The sequence below is a fragment of the Penicillium atrosanguineum genome (assembly GCF_028827265.1).
Source record: "Penicillium atrosanguineum strain IBT 20685 chromosome Unknown utg000003l_segment0_segment0, whole genome shotgun sequence".
Taxonomy (NCBI): domain Eukaryota; kingdom Fungi; phylum Ascomycota; class Eurotiomycetes; order Eurotiales; family Aspergillaceae; genus Penicillium; species Penicillium atrosanguineum.
Genome location: NW_026623135.1, coordinates 4202382 through 4215600, shown reverse-complemented (window position 1 = coordinate 4215600; position 13219 = coordinate 4202382). Strand labels below are relative to the sequence as shown.

The following is a 13219-nucleotide window of genomic DNA, read 5'->3' as shown; positions in this document are numbered from 1 at the left end:
CTTCAATTTCTTCATAGCTCCCACGATACCCATTTGCTTATTTCTTTTCTACCAGTCATTTCATTATTACAATCATCATGTCCGAACATGCTATCAAAGCCCCGGCGCGACAAATGGACGAGTTTGAAGAGCTCGTCTACGAGTATACGATTCGAATGGGCCTGGGCAGCGAGGAGGTTCGTCCTAACAAGCGACTAGCTTCGCGACAATCCACTAGCCTCAAGGATACATCGCTGACTATTCTCCAGCACTGGGATGTCGATGCGCGCAGCTGCAATCTGCGCTTTGAATCCGCAACCCGCGGCCCGCCGGCCAAGGTCTCCTTCCTCATCAACATCACCCCGGCTCTTAGCAACTATATGGGCAACTTGCACGGCGGTTGCGCTGCCACTTTGATCGATGTTCTCTCCACCACGATTCTCTTGGGTGTCTCGGAGCCCGGCAAGTTCTCTCTTGGCGGTGTGAGCCGCAATCTTAAGGTGACCTACTTGCGCCCTGTGCCGACAGGTACTGAGGCACGGATAGTGTGTGAGTTGATACATGTCGGAAAGCGGCTGGCACTGCTGCGTGCGGAGATCCAGAAGGCCGAGTCTGGGGATGTGTGCGTTGTTGGAGAGCATGAGAAGGCGAATACAGATCCGGAGATGAAACAGAGGATTTAAGAATGGATAGAGATACAGGTGGACGTGGAGACGGGCTTAGCGGGTGTACATAGAACATTGCCCTTTTTGATACCTTACGCCAATATAAAGAACTACGGCTGTATGAATTGAATGGCAGACAGGTATATTGCGCTTGCTACCTCCTGGTTAGATCTGACAGAGCAGTTGGTGCTCAGGAGCGAAAAACGAAGAACGACAGAGTATCAAACATGTTCAAGAGAAATATAGTCAACCAGCATCTAGCGATAGCTCAATTTGTAACATTTGAAGGCTTCTAGTCATCTACTCCTGAGCCAGCTGCTGGTCCTCCCGGAGTCCCTCAACCTTCAGCTCCTCGCCGGCCGCACGACGGTACATATCTCTGACGTCGTCTACAGATGCAGTTAGTAACATATAATTCAATGGGAGGGCTATAAAGCTTACAGGTTGTGGTCTCAAAGTGAGATGTGGCATCGTAGCTCTTGGAGATGAAAATATTATCCTTCTCGCCACTCTCCAGGGGCTCGTAGAGCGGGATGGGAGGACCCATGAACTTCTCCTCAATCTCGCCCAGACGGTCAAAGCCGGCCTCAAGCTCAATATGGTGGTTAGCATCCTTCTCGGCAATGGTAGAGACGATGGCAATGTAGTAGCCCTTGGGGCAGACGTTGTGTGCGGAAGACACCATCGCAATGTAGACATCTACAGATATTAGTGAAATGCCTCCTTATTGCCTGCTCATCTTCATCTTACCGTGCTTGCGTCCAACCTGGGACTGAGGAATAATCAGCTGCAGCGAATCGCTGCCGTCAGTCTTGTCGATGGGGTGCTTCAGGATACAGATAGCCTTGATAAGGTATCCGCTGACCTGAACCTTGCCGGGGAAGTAGGAAGGATCGGCGATAATCTTCTTGGTCTTGGTCTCGAACTTCATGGCCTCAGACTGGTCATCACGGTCCTTCATGGTGGCCTTGATGCCGGAGACCTTGCCGCTGTCATCGTAGAGCACCTCGTCGATGTCGGTGTTCAGCATGTAAGTGCCACCGTAGATGGCGGACAGACGAGCAAAGCCTTGAGGAAGCTCACCCAAACCGTAGAGAGGGTAGATGTAAGGAGACTTGCCGTAACGAGCCATGGAGTTGACATAAAGGCGGATGCGGTTGATAGCCTCAACGGCCATGCCGGGAGTGGAAATGTAGTTATCCTCGGGGAACAAGGCCATGGAATGGCCGACGAAATCACGGGTGTTCTCCTCGAGGCCGAACTTGTCATAAACCTCCTTCATGGTGCAAGCGTTGACATTCAGGCCTTGACTAGGTTAGCTAGCTATACCATGGCCATTAAGATCTACTATCACTTACCTAGGTGGGTCGCAGAATCGTCCTCCTTGAACTCTCCAACCCATTCAAGGAACTTCTTGGCGCGGCGCTTCTCGAAGAGACCCATGAGGGAAGAGCGCAGGGCCTCACCCGCATCCGAGGGCACCTTGGCTACAGTCGCCTTAGGACCTTTGCCCTGCTGGACGTAGCTGCCAGCGATCTGCTTGAACTCCAGGTATCGCGTCACGTCGGTGGAAACCAAAATGTTGGTCAACTCGCCGTTGGCCATCAGCAGCTTGGGGACCAAGTCAATATTCCAGTCGTTGACACGTCCGTACTTCTTCCATGGCTCCTCGCCGGGGGCGACATTGCGGTACTTCTTGAACAGCTGCGGGGGAGTGTTAGCAGGGACCATCACGAACGGACCACTAGGCGTACTGTCTCAATGTTGACGGAGGCGGCCTCTCTGAAATCATTGTTAGCTATCTCGGCACTGGTTGGAGTTGTGGGGAGCTCTGTTGGTCGGCGTACCCTCCGTAGTGGTCGTTGCGGTCGATGTGGAGGACCTTGTTACCCTTCACACTCAGGACACTGGAGAAGAGAACATTAGAGAAGAAGCATTGACAGCTTGATGTTTAAGAGCTCCGTACCCAGACAACACGCACTCGGTCAGGCCTGGAGGGGAAGGTCAGTGATTGTGCAGTGGAATGGCGGGGTAGCAACGTACCAGTGCCCAGCACCACGACGTCGTACTCAGGCGCGATCTCATCCATTGTGGATATAGCAAAGCAAAGAGTAGGTAAGATATGAGAAAGGTAATGCAGATGCCGGAAAGTGGAAAGAAAGAAGGTTCTCCTTAGACTCCCCCGCGGATCAACGAAGCGGTAAGAAGGGGACTATTTGACGGGTCCGCCACTAGTGAGTTACCTCAGTGACCAAACACTTTTCTTCCTATCCCCCTAATCTGCTTCGACTCCCCCTTTAAATAGACAACGGTTCTAGACTATTCTTTACGTATAGCCCCTGAAACGACATGTTCTTACGTGGTCTACGTGATTCACTGTCCCATAAAAGAAGAAGGCAGCTTTTCCAACATTTGAAATCCTTCGTTAGATAATTTACATGCAGCAGAACTATGAAAAAAAAAGAAAGGTGGTCTGGACTATGCTACAAGATTCGAGACGGGGATTCCACGCCTTCATTTAAGGCTTCGACGGGCTGCTTTCGAAAGTCTCCTCCTCCATTGCGGACTCATGCTGCGGGCGGTAGCCCTTAGTGAAGTACTCGTGTTTGGCGTCCTCCCAGGCGTACCAGCGCTCACGCAGAACGTGCTTGATGCTCTTCTGTGTGATTTGGACCTAAGGGAAAGAGATGTCAGTACATAACCGAAACAAATGACAACGAGGAACTTTGGACTCTCAAGAGTAACCAACTGGCAAGCCCTCGAAGGAAATGCCGCATCGGTGGATTTCTCCAGCAAGCCAAACGATGATATAAGTGATGCTTAGACGAGCAAGGTGACAACTTACCACACGGTCACGCGCACTGGCCTCGTGTTCACCATAACCAGCCTTCATTCGCTCTCTCTCTAAGTTGGTAGTCGCAATGCGGTTGCGCTCCTTGACGCAAACCCACCACAGCTTGTGCAGATCGTCCCAGCTCTTCTCACGTAGTTCTTGAACGGCCCATGAGCGACCTAGTTTGACCAATTAGAACAAAGCACGTTTGAAGTGTATATCACGTAACATGACCGGGAAGCTGTTCACTCACCATGGTCCATGTCGAATTCGGGGGCGCTCATTGCCTCGCGCGACTTGGGGAAGAAGCCCCAGAGTCCGTGATCGGGGGTTTGTTGCGGCTCGGGCGTCACGGGCTTGGGCAAGGGATATTTCGATGCACTCAGCTTAAACCGGGTGCCAGTGCGGTGAATGGCCGACACGCCGCGGGTTCTGTTCATGTCGCGTCCACGGCCGGCGGCGACAGGAGTCGTAGAGAAGCTCGAGGACTGGGAGGATCGGGCCATCGAGAAATGGAGAGAAGGTGCCAGATAGGGAGGGGGCAATTCAGCCACAAGACCCCCATATTGGGCGAGACGAGCAATGGACGGCCGATGCATGGTGATGCTTTGTCGTTGCAGGAGTCCGAATTGGCGCTGTCTTTTTTTCGGGATCGAAGGCGGATGGTCACGTGCGCGACTCGCGGCAACTCCAAAGCCGCTCTTCAATTGTACCTTGAAGGAAAGACAGGACTGTCTTTTGGCTCGACTCGTCGGAAGTTCGGTCTTTCTTGAAAATTTTCTTTATTTTTATCCCTCTTACATGGTCACTTTGTCGACTACAACTTAAAGTAAACTTGTGCATCCACTCGCATCCGCGCGCCTAATCGCCCAATCGAGTCACTCCACCTCCAGGCGGAGCAGTACCGCATTAAGTACGGTCGAGAGGGCCTTTGTGGACTGCTATCTCTCCACGGTTTCTTACTCGGTCTAGTACTCGACTGATATTTGTGCTCGACCGATCCGAGAGTCTCTCTCATTCTTACTCAACTGATCCTCGACCCCCCGATTATGAACAGGCCAGGTGCGTCATTTTCTTCACCCACTCAGTGCCTTGCCTGGCGTGTCTCCGGCCACAAGAGAATGTGTTAGATATGAGGGTCACTGTTCCTGGATTGGTCTCGAAAGGCGGAGATATCTTCACTTCGAATTCGAGGGCGAAGGGGTTTCGTGCTCCAATGGCAGCCGGGGTGCAGATAGTTCCCTCATTTGCGACCGAGACATTTTTGAGAGGATCTGGAGACACATTCTTGCGTTGACCCAAGGCATGGGCACTGTGATTTGAGTCAGTGAAGATCATACTAACTCCTTGTCCTCGCGTATAGGACCTGGCCCGCAGCCGCTACGAGGCATGTCCGGATTCCCCGCGCCACAGCAAGCACAGGCCCGAACTGCTACATTGCCCTCCGCACGATTGCCAAACGGAAAATTGGGTACGATTTCTTCACTAGTCGATTGAAATTCATGATTCGAAGGCACGGATTGGAAGCTAACACTCGGGGGACTACTATCGCAGGTGGCGCAGCTAATTGGAACTTCAATCTCCCCGTTAGCGGAGCCTCCACTCTACAAACCAACCAGCAACGCACCATGGGAACTATGGGAAGCTTTGCGCAAAGTCTTGGGGGTTCCCAACCGGCCACGCCGTTAGACATGTCGTAAGGAACTCGTTGCTGATAGGATCAATTGGTCCATTTTCCTCGGTGTTGCCCGAGGAGTTGCCGCGTTGAGAGCTAACGGCGACGATGTTTTAGTGAATTCCCTAGCCTCTCCAACGCGCCGCAGCAATCACAATCTCAGAACCCTGGACAGCTCGTGTGGGCCAACGCAAGCCAACGAGCTGCACAGCACACGCCTGTTCAGAGACAACAGCCTCCTCCTACGTCGCAAACCCCTTCTCGAGCCTCCCAGACGCCATCACATTCTGCACAGCAACCGTCTCAGCCTCCTCATGACGACATGTTCCCCTCGGGGAGTCAGTTTGCCAACCGACTGGACGATTTCAGGAATGGTGGACAAGGCATCAGTAGCCAAATAGGGAGTCAGCCTCAGACAGGCAACATCGAGGAGTTCCCTCCTTTGGGTCGCAATGTTCCTGCCGAGCTCGGGCAAGACCGCCGAACCTCTCTGATGCAGAATGCGGCTTTCGGGAGCTACAATACCAGTAAGAGAGTGCCAGTGAAAGCGACCGACAGTCGAAAATGGGTGGCTAATATAGCATTCAGGTATCGGAACATCGCGATCGCCTGTGCACCAGGGACCTAATGGCGTGTTGGGACAGGAGAAAGAAGTGAGTAGATCGTCGATCGTGGTCCAGGCCCCGCACTCACCGACACTGCAGGACCTGAACAACACCCTCATGTCGGGTCAACGCACCTTCAGCGATCCGCAACAACAATTGCAGCAAAGGCAGCAACAAGCTACCGAGGGCCAGGAGGTTTCGGGCGGCGCTCAAAGTGCTGAGCAGCCGCCTCTCGCACAGATGAATGAGCTCGATCGGTTCGGACTGGCCGGCCTCCTGCGCATGATTCACAGCGAGAGCCCCGATGTGGCCAGTCTGGCTGTTGGTCAAGATCTGATGACTCTTGGTTTAGACTTGAACCAGCCCGAGTACGCGTCTTTTCCCGACTATCCCGTTTTCTCCGATCACTGCTAAGAATGACACGCTGTAGGCCTCTGCACACCTCGTTTGCCTCACCATTCGTATCCTCCATGTCCGCCGTACCCCTGGAGCAAGATTTCTCCCTGCCATCTTGCTACAATGTCGCCAACATCCAGCCCCTCCAATCCCGAATTCCCGGTTTCAGCGACGAGACGCTCTTCTACATCTTCTATAGCATGCCTCGAGATATCATGCAAGAGCTAGTCGCAGAGGAGTTGATGGGTCGCAAATGGCGTTACCACAAGCTAGAGCGCTGCTGGTTGACTCGTGATGACACATATCCGGGCCCGGTCGATGTGGAGCGCGGCGTGAGTGAGCGCGGCGTGTACCTTCTCTGGGACCCTGCCAGCTGGAAGAAGGTTCGAGTAAGTCAAGTAAACACCTGACAAACGAAATAGCATGCTAACTGGCCCCGACAGCGTGAATTTATTTTGCGATACGAAGATTTGGATAACCGGCTCGACGCCAACCGCAGCATGAGTCGTCCAGCTGGTCCCACGCACGCTTCATGAGTAGATATCTATGAAGCAGATCAAGGCGTGGCGGAACTGATTTATGTAATCAGCAATGGCGTTTGGCTTAATGGTTTCTGTAACGTTGTTCCAAGGGTGGCCGATAGTACAGTGCAGTTCAGGATCGAGGCGCGTTGATTTATCGGGGAATCTAAATGGGCTATGGAAACCAAGATATGATCTCACAATCAAATGGCCTTTATGACTTTGCCAATTTCATACATCTGACTTCTGTCTGTAGACTCAACCAGCTTGATCATTGATCTATAGTCCATCATTGCTTCGAACTGCAAGAAAAATGACCAGGATGCATCTTAAGACAAAAGCCAGGCAAAGACTCTGTATTCAATTTTCCATCCCGCACTTTTCGCCCCGATCTCTTATACAAAGTTGCCTCTACCTCGTGTCTTCGGCACTTCTTCTCTTCCACAAAGACCAGCCATTAATTTGGCTTGCAAGCCGTAGAAAGAATAGCCGTCCATTCCATAGGCACGTCCTCATCCTTTCCATAGCGTTGCTCCAGGTACTTCTCCAATGCCGGACGAACCTTATCTCCATGATCCTCGCGCTGTTTCTCTGTCCAGAAGGACTTGGTAATGACGGGGAACATAATCATGGCCATTTCCACAAACTCTGGACCGGGCAGTGAGATGGTCTTGGTATCAGCCTTCACGATGATTTTCTCGAAGCCCCGCTGCTTGAGCTGGGACTCGATCCAGGGCACAGAGTTCCATTCGACACGGCCGGAATGAGCGAGAAATTCTTCAGTTGTAGGGAAAGGTAGGCTCTCGGGGATAGTTTCGAGAGCCTTCTGGACGATGGTGATCCAGCCAGCTGGACTAATGTTACTTCGAGGGGCTAGTCATTATTGTTGGAGACTTACGTTCAATCCAGGTCGAGAAAGCAATGGTACCTCCAGGCTGGAGAATGCGAGACGTTTCTAATACCAGATCAAGTTAATGACATGGCATCATGACGGACCAAAAGAGCTATTTACCATCCAAAGCTTCCAGTGATTTAGGAAGAGCCATGTAAGCTGACCGGGTCAGTAGTCTAGACCAAGCATAATGTACTTGAAGCATAGGGTGCAAGCTTACCAAATGCAGTAATCGCGTGCGTGTAGTGAGCACTAGGCAATCCAGTCTCTTGTGCATCCACGTTTTTGACCTCCACATTTTGCCAGTCTTCGTGCTGAAGTCGGTTACGAGTGTAAGCCAGCATGCCCTCTGTAATATCACCGCAAGTCAAGTTCCAGTTCTTCTTGACTTTTTCACTAAGCTGCTGGTTAAGAAGACTCGAGACAACCCCAGTGCCGCAAGCATTGTCTAACACCACGAGGGACTTCTCTGGGCTAGAATTGGCATATTTGACCATGCCACTCTGCTCGAGCAGTGACTGGGCGAATTTTCCGGTGACCTTTTCACCGGTTTTATAGTTGTCGACGAACTTGTTGTCTTTGAACATCTTCTGCCATTCGTATTTATCCATTGTAGAGTGCGGTTTCGATGATCTGGTGGGAGCCAGTACTAGATATTGAATTGAAATGGAAGTTTGAAGGGACTTGAATAGATTTTGAATCACAAATTGTGTAAGGGATGAAGAAAAGAATAGTCTACATGTGTCCCTGGAGGTGTTTTTATACGTTTTGCCTGGCATTCTGCACTTTGATCTTACCGAACTATTGGTCTGCTATACGAAGCGGTGTCGAAAGTGTCCGAAAATGTCTCCGCGAACACGTGTGGGGACCACCTGGGTTTAGGACTATGGTACGAACACAGGTTGCGGATGATGGAAAGATGATGTATTCTTTAAACTATGGGCTCGGTACAGCAACTAAACTAGACTAGGCGGTCAGCCAGCTTGGTGATAGACTAGGATGATTTAGATCTCCTACGTTCAATGTGACTTCATGAGTATCAGGGAGGGAGATAATGGGTAGTCTTGTCAGATTTGTGTCTGTGATGAATTACTTGCGGTAAAAAATTTACCGCTATTCTCTGAATCATTGGGATAATGCTAATATGGCTATAGAGAAGTGGCACAGTCAACTGAACATGACGGAGAGTTTTTTGGAAAGTGGCCGAGATGACCTAATATGCTCGAGTGCAGCCATTGGAGGTTGGCTGCCCAGTATAGGCAAGTACACATCTACTTTCGGTTTCTCTGTAGTTCGGTGGATATGGTTTTCGGCTTCACCCTCACGTCGAAAGATTAAGCCTGCCAGCTACTAAAAGTAGACGAATTTGATCTATATAGTCCACAAGGGGATATCCGGAATAGCTATTCACCGGCAAGCGGAGCTCCCACCAACACGTGACTCGCGCTATCCCATTATGGTCAATCATAAACATCATCACAAACACGACCCCTCTCGTCTCACGATACCGCCTCCGACGAGCCCGCATTGCCCAACATGCGGATCACCGAGATTGTGATAGACGTGAGCTACCAGTTGAGCTAACTACGTCTACTCTATGCGCTAACCTCTTTGTGTTTTAGGGCTTCAAATCGTACGCCGTGCGTACGGTGATCTCGGGATGGTGCGCAAATCCTCCGTTGCATGCGATGCTGTCAAAGATGTGACATTTATGGAGCGAAGCTAATTGCATGGTTTAGGGACGAATCCTTCAACGCTGTCACCGGTCTCAACGGTTCCGGTAAATCCAACATCCTCGATGCGATCTGTTTCGTTCTCGGTATCACGAACATGTCCACCGTTCGCGCGCAAAACCTTCAAGACCTAATCTACAAGCGCGGTCAAGCTGGTGTGACCAAGGCCAGTGTCACCATCGTCTTTGACAATCGCGACACGTCCAAATCCCCAATCGGATTTGAAGAATACGCCAACATCTCCGTGACCCGACAGATCGTTCTTGGCGGTACGAGCAAATACCTGATCAATGGCCATCGCGCGCAGCAACAGACTGTGCAGAACCTCTTTCAGAGTGTTCAGCTGAACATCAACAACCCCAACTTCCTCATTATGCAGGGTCGCATTACGAAAGTCCTGAACATGAAGGCGGTTGAGATTTTGTCAATGATCGAAGAAGCGGCTGGTACACGAATGTTCGAAGACCGGAGGGAAAAAGCAAACAAGACAATGAACAAGAAAGACGTGAAGCTGCGCGAGATCGAAGAGCTTCTGAAGGAAGAGATCGAGCCCAAGCTTGAGAAGCTCCGGTCCGAAAAGCGTGCATTCCTCGACTTCCAACAAACACAAAATGACCTTGAGCGGTTGACCCGCCTCGTTATTGCCCATGACTACGTGCGCGGCGGAGAGCGATTACGAATTGCAGGCGACGAGTGCGACAACAAGAGAGCCAAGGTTCAAGCGCTGGAAGACAATGCCGCAAAGCTGAAGGGCGAAATCGCCCACTTAGAAGAGGACGTGAAATCGGTCCGGGCCGCGCGCGATAAGGAACTGCGGAAGGGTGGTAAGTTCCAAGGTCTTGAAGATGAAGTCAAGAATCACTCGCACGAGCTGGTTCGATTGACAACCGTCTTCGATCTGAAAAACTCTAGCATGGAGGAGGAGAAAGAGAAGGGCAAGAACATTCAAAAGACCGTTAGCGAACTGGAGAAAGCTTTGAAGGAGAAGAGAAAGGTCTACGAGAGACTACAAGCCCAATACGATTCAGCCAAATCCGAACTTGATGCGCAAAATGTCGAAGTCGAACAAAAAGAAGAGTTACTACAGACCTTGCAGACTGGTGTGGCCTCGAAGGAAGGACAGGAGAGCGGATATCAAGGACAACTCCAAGACGCCCGAAACCGCGCCAGCAACGCCGCTACGGAACAAGAACAAGCGAAGCTCAAGATCACCAACTTTGAGAAGCGGATCAGAGAGGAAGAGCCGCGCGCCAAAAAGGCCAAGGAGCAGAATTCAGGCCTCCTGAAGGACTTGGAAGGCATGAAAACCCAGGCTCAAAAGCTGGAGTCGGAGCTCTCTCGACTTGGTTTTGAGCCAGGCAAAGAGGAGCAAATCTACCAAGAGCAGTCTGGACTGCAGCGCGATATCAGTGATCTCCGCCAAAGGGCCGATGGCTTGAGGAGGAAGGCTGCGAATATCGACTTCAACTACACCGATCCCCACCCAAACTTTGATCGTTCCAAGGTCAAAGGTCTGGTCGCGCAGCTGTTCACTCTCAATAAGGACAAGGTGCAATCTGCCACCGCTCTGGAGATTTGTGCAGGTGGCCGTCTGTACAACGTAGTGGTTGAAAGCGCTGAAATCGGTACCCAGCTGCTTCAAAACGGTAAGCTGCGCAAGCGTGTGACGATCATTCCTCTGAACAAGATCTCCGCTTTCAAAGCTTCTGCAGAGAAGATTGGAGCTGCACAAAAGCTTGCTCCCGGAAAGGTCGACCTGGCATTGTCTTTGATCGGCCACGACGAGGAAGTCCTTGCGGCTATGAACTACGTTTTCGGCAATACCCTGATCGCCAATGATGCCGACACAGCCAAGAAGGTGACATTCGATCCTTCTGTCCGTATGAAGAGTGTTACTCTCGACGGAGATGTTTATGATCCCTCTGGAACGCTCTCTGGTGGAAGTTCACCCAATTCTAGTGGTGTTCTTGTTACTTTGGGCAAGCTCAATGAACTGACCAAGGAGTTGCGAAACAAGGAACGCCAGCTTGCTATGCTGGAAGACAACATGAAGAGGGAGAAGAAGAAGCTCGATGCTGTTCGTTCGATTAAGCAGGAGCTTGACCTCAAGACCCACGAGATCAAGCTCACCGAAGAGCAGATCAACAACAACTCGTCGTCGTCGATCATTCAAGCTGTTGAGGAGATGAAGGCGAATATTGAGCAGCTCAAGAAAGACATTGTTGACGCCAAGTCTCGCCAAACCGAAGCATCCAAGGATATCAAACGAATCGAGAAGGACATGAGCGAATTCAGCAACAACAAAGACAGCAAGTTAGCAGAGCTGCAAGCTTCAGTTGATTCGCTCAAGAAGAGTCTCACCAACAATTCAGCCTCGGTTAAAGAGCTACAGAAAGAGCTACAGTCCTCTCGCCTCGATTCTGAGCAATTTGGAAGCGACCTTTCCGCAGCCGAGGAACAGCTGACCGAGTCAATCAATACTCTGAAGGCGCAGCAGGAGGAAATGGATTCTCTCAAGCGAGAGCAATCACGACTCAAGGTACATACAAACCGAGATTATACCGACAAAGTCACAGATGCTAATCTTCGCAGGATGCCCACGATATTGTGCAAGCTCAGCTTGAAGATGAGCGGGCTAAGCTCACCGGCTTCGACGAAGAATTGCGGGAGCTCGAGGAAACTATGAAGTCCAAGTCCTCGCAGATCACCGAGGAAGGTTTGGAGATGCAGAAGTTGGGCCACCAACTTGAGAAGCTGCAGAAAGACCAGCACACTGCCGCTCAGGCCGTTTCCCATATGGAGCAAGAGCATGAGTGGATTGCAGACGAGAAAGAGCACTTCGGCCGTGCCAACACACCTTACCACTTCCAGAATCAGAACATTGCCGAATGCAAGTCGACGCTACGCAATCTGACGGAACGTTCCCAGGGTATGAAGAAGAAGATCAATCCTAAGGTCATGAATATGATCGATAGTGTCGAGAAGAAGGAAGCTGCTCTGAAGAACATGATGAAAACGGTCACTCGCGACAAGCGCAAGATCGAAGAGACCATCACCAATCTCAACGAGTATAAGAAGGAGGCTCTTCACAAGACCTGGGTCAAGGTCAACAGCGACTTTGGACAGATCTTCGCAGACATTCTGCCAGGCAGTTTCGCCAAGCTGGATCCTCCGGAAGGCAAGGATATTACCGATGGTTTGGAGGTCAAGGTGTCTCTGGGCAAGGTCTGGAAGCAGAGTTTGACAGAGCTGAGTGGTGGACAGCGGTCCCTCATCGCTTTGTCGCTCATTATGGCTTTGTTGCAATTCAAGCCTGCACCTATGTACATTCTCGACGAGGTCGACGCTGCGCTGGATCTTTCGCATACTCAGAACATCGGTCGTTTGATCAAAACTCGTTTCAAGGGATCTCAGTTCATTGTCGTCTCCCTCAAGGACGGCATGTTCCAAAACGCCAACCGCATCTTCCGCACGCGGTTCAGCGAGGGTACCAGTATTGTCCAGGCACTGACCCCCGCCGACATGAAATGAGTGGTATGAAAGAGACGTCGGCTGGTAATCTGTTTGTCTTTTTTGCCTTTGGTTTTATTGGTGTCGTCCGGTGCTGTGCATTATGGCTCCATAGCGTGGCCGCGGGTGTTATGGTTTAGTCCGGCTTTATCGGGTTTTGGGAAGGGATATCGGTTCATGATCTACGCTCATGATCTACGCATAATGGCTTCTGGGTCTGCGCAGTCTCAGTTTTGTTTTCTGGAGTATTAGTTGATTCATGTAAATCATTTTCTCTGCTTAGGTGCAAGAGTACTCGATCTCAACCACCCTGCTTCCTGATAAGAATAACTTTTGTGAATACTTTCCAACAATACCTCCCATCTGGCATGTAGTCTTCAATCCTGTCTGGTTTCGGGCGTTCTTAATAG

General features: G+C 50.9%; 6 protein-coding genes across 6 annotated transcripts; 3 read left to right on the top strand and 3 right to left on the bottom strand.

Moving 5' to 3' along the window:
* Window positions 1–77: 77 nt before the first annotated feature.
* On the top strand, window positions 78–662 carry N7443_005028 (PaaI family thioesterase; the record flags this gene model as incomplete). The annotated part of the gene is made up of 1 exon (XM_056885084.1): window positions 78–662. The coding sequence occupies one exon, from the start codon at window positions 78–80 to the stop codon at window positions 660–662; it is 585 nt and encodes a 194-aa protein (XP_056743362.1).
* A 282-nt stretch (window positions 663–944) lies between these two features.
* Window positions 945–2733, bottom strand: N7443_005027 (secretory pathway gdp dissociation inhibitor; the record flags this gene model as incomplete). Its single annotated transcript, XM_056885083.1, has 8 exons — window positions 945–1033; window positions 1086–1343; window positions 1395–1949; window positions 2003–2348; window positions 2399–2426; window positions 2492–2551; window positions 2611–2635; window positions 2688–2733. The coding sequence occupies 8 exons, from the start codon at window positions 2731–2733 to the stop codon at window positions 945–947; spliced, it is 1407 nt and encodes a 468-aa protein (XP_056743361.1).
* Window positions 2734–3162: 429 nt separating this feature from the next.
* mrpl4 (mitochondrial 54S ribosomal protein uL29m) lies at window positions 3163–4076 on the bottom strand (the record flags this gene model as incomplete). Its single annotated transcript, XM_056885082.1, has 3 exons — window positions 3163–3318; window positions 3490–3656; window positions 3731–4076. 3 exons carry the CDS (start codon window positions 4074–4076, stop codon window positions 3163–3165), a joined length of 669 nt encoding a protein of 222 aa, XP_056743360.1.
* Window positions 4077–4806: 730 nt separating this feature from the next.
* Window positions 4807–6689, top strand: N7443_005025 (NOT2/NOT3/NOT5 family protein; the record flags this gene model as incomplete). The annotated part of the gene is made up of 7 exons (XM_056885081.1): window positions 4807–4948; window positions 5032–5173; window positions 5270–5679; window positions 5741–5805; window positions 5857–6125; window positions 6188–6542; window positions 6597–6689. Coding segments are annotated over 7 exons (1476 nt in total), but the record flags the coding sequence as incomplete, so codon positions are not given.
* Window positions 6690–7131: 442 nt separating this feature from the next.
* On the bottom strand, window positions 7132–8177 carry gtmA (gliotoxin thiomethyltransferase; the record flags this gene model as incomplete). The annotated part of the gene is made up of 4 exons (XM_056885080.1): window positions 7132–7523; window positions 7573–7629; window positions 7687–7725; window positions 7787–8177. The coding sequence occupies 4 exons, from the start codon at window positions 8175–8177 to the stop codon at window positions 7132–7134; spliced, it is 879 nt and encodes a 292-aa protein (XP_056743358.1).
* Window positions 8178–9249: 1072 nt separating this feature from the next.
* N7443_005023 (condensin subunit SMC2) lies at window positions 9250–12830 on the top strand (the record flags this gene model as incomplete). Its single annotated transcript, XM_056885079.1, has 2 exons — window positions 9250–11838; window positions 11892–12830. The coding sequence occupies 2 exons, from the start codon at window positions 9250–9252 to the stop codon at window positions 12828–12830; spliced, it is 3528 nt and encodes a 1175-aa protein (XP_056743357.1).
* Window positions 12831–13219: the final 389 nt, after the last annotated feature.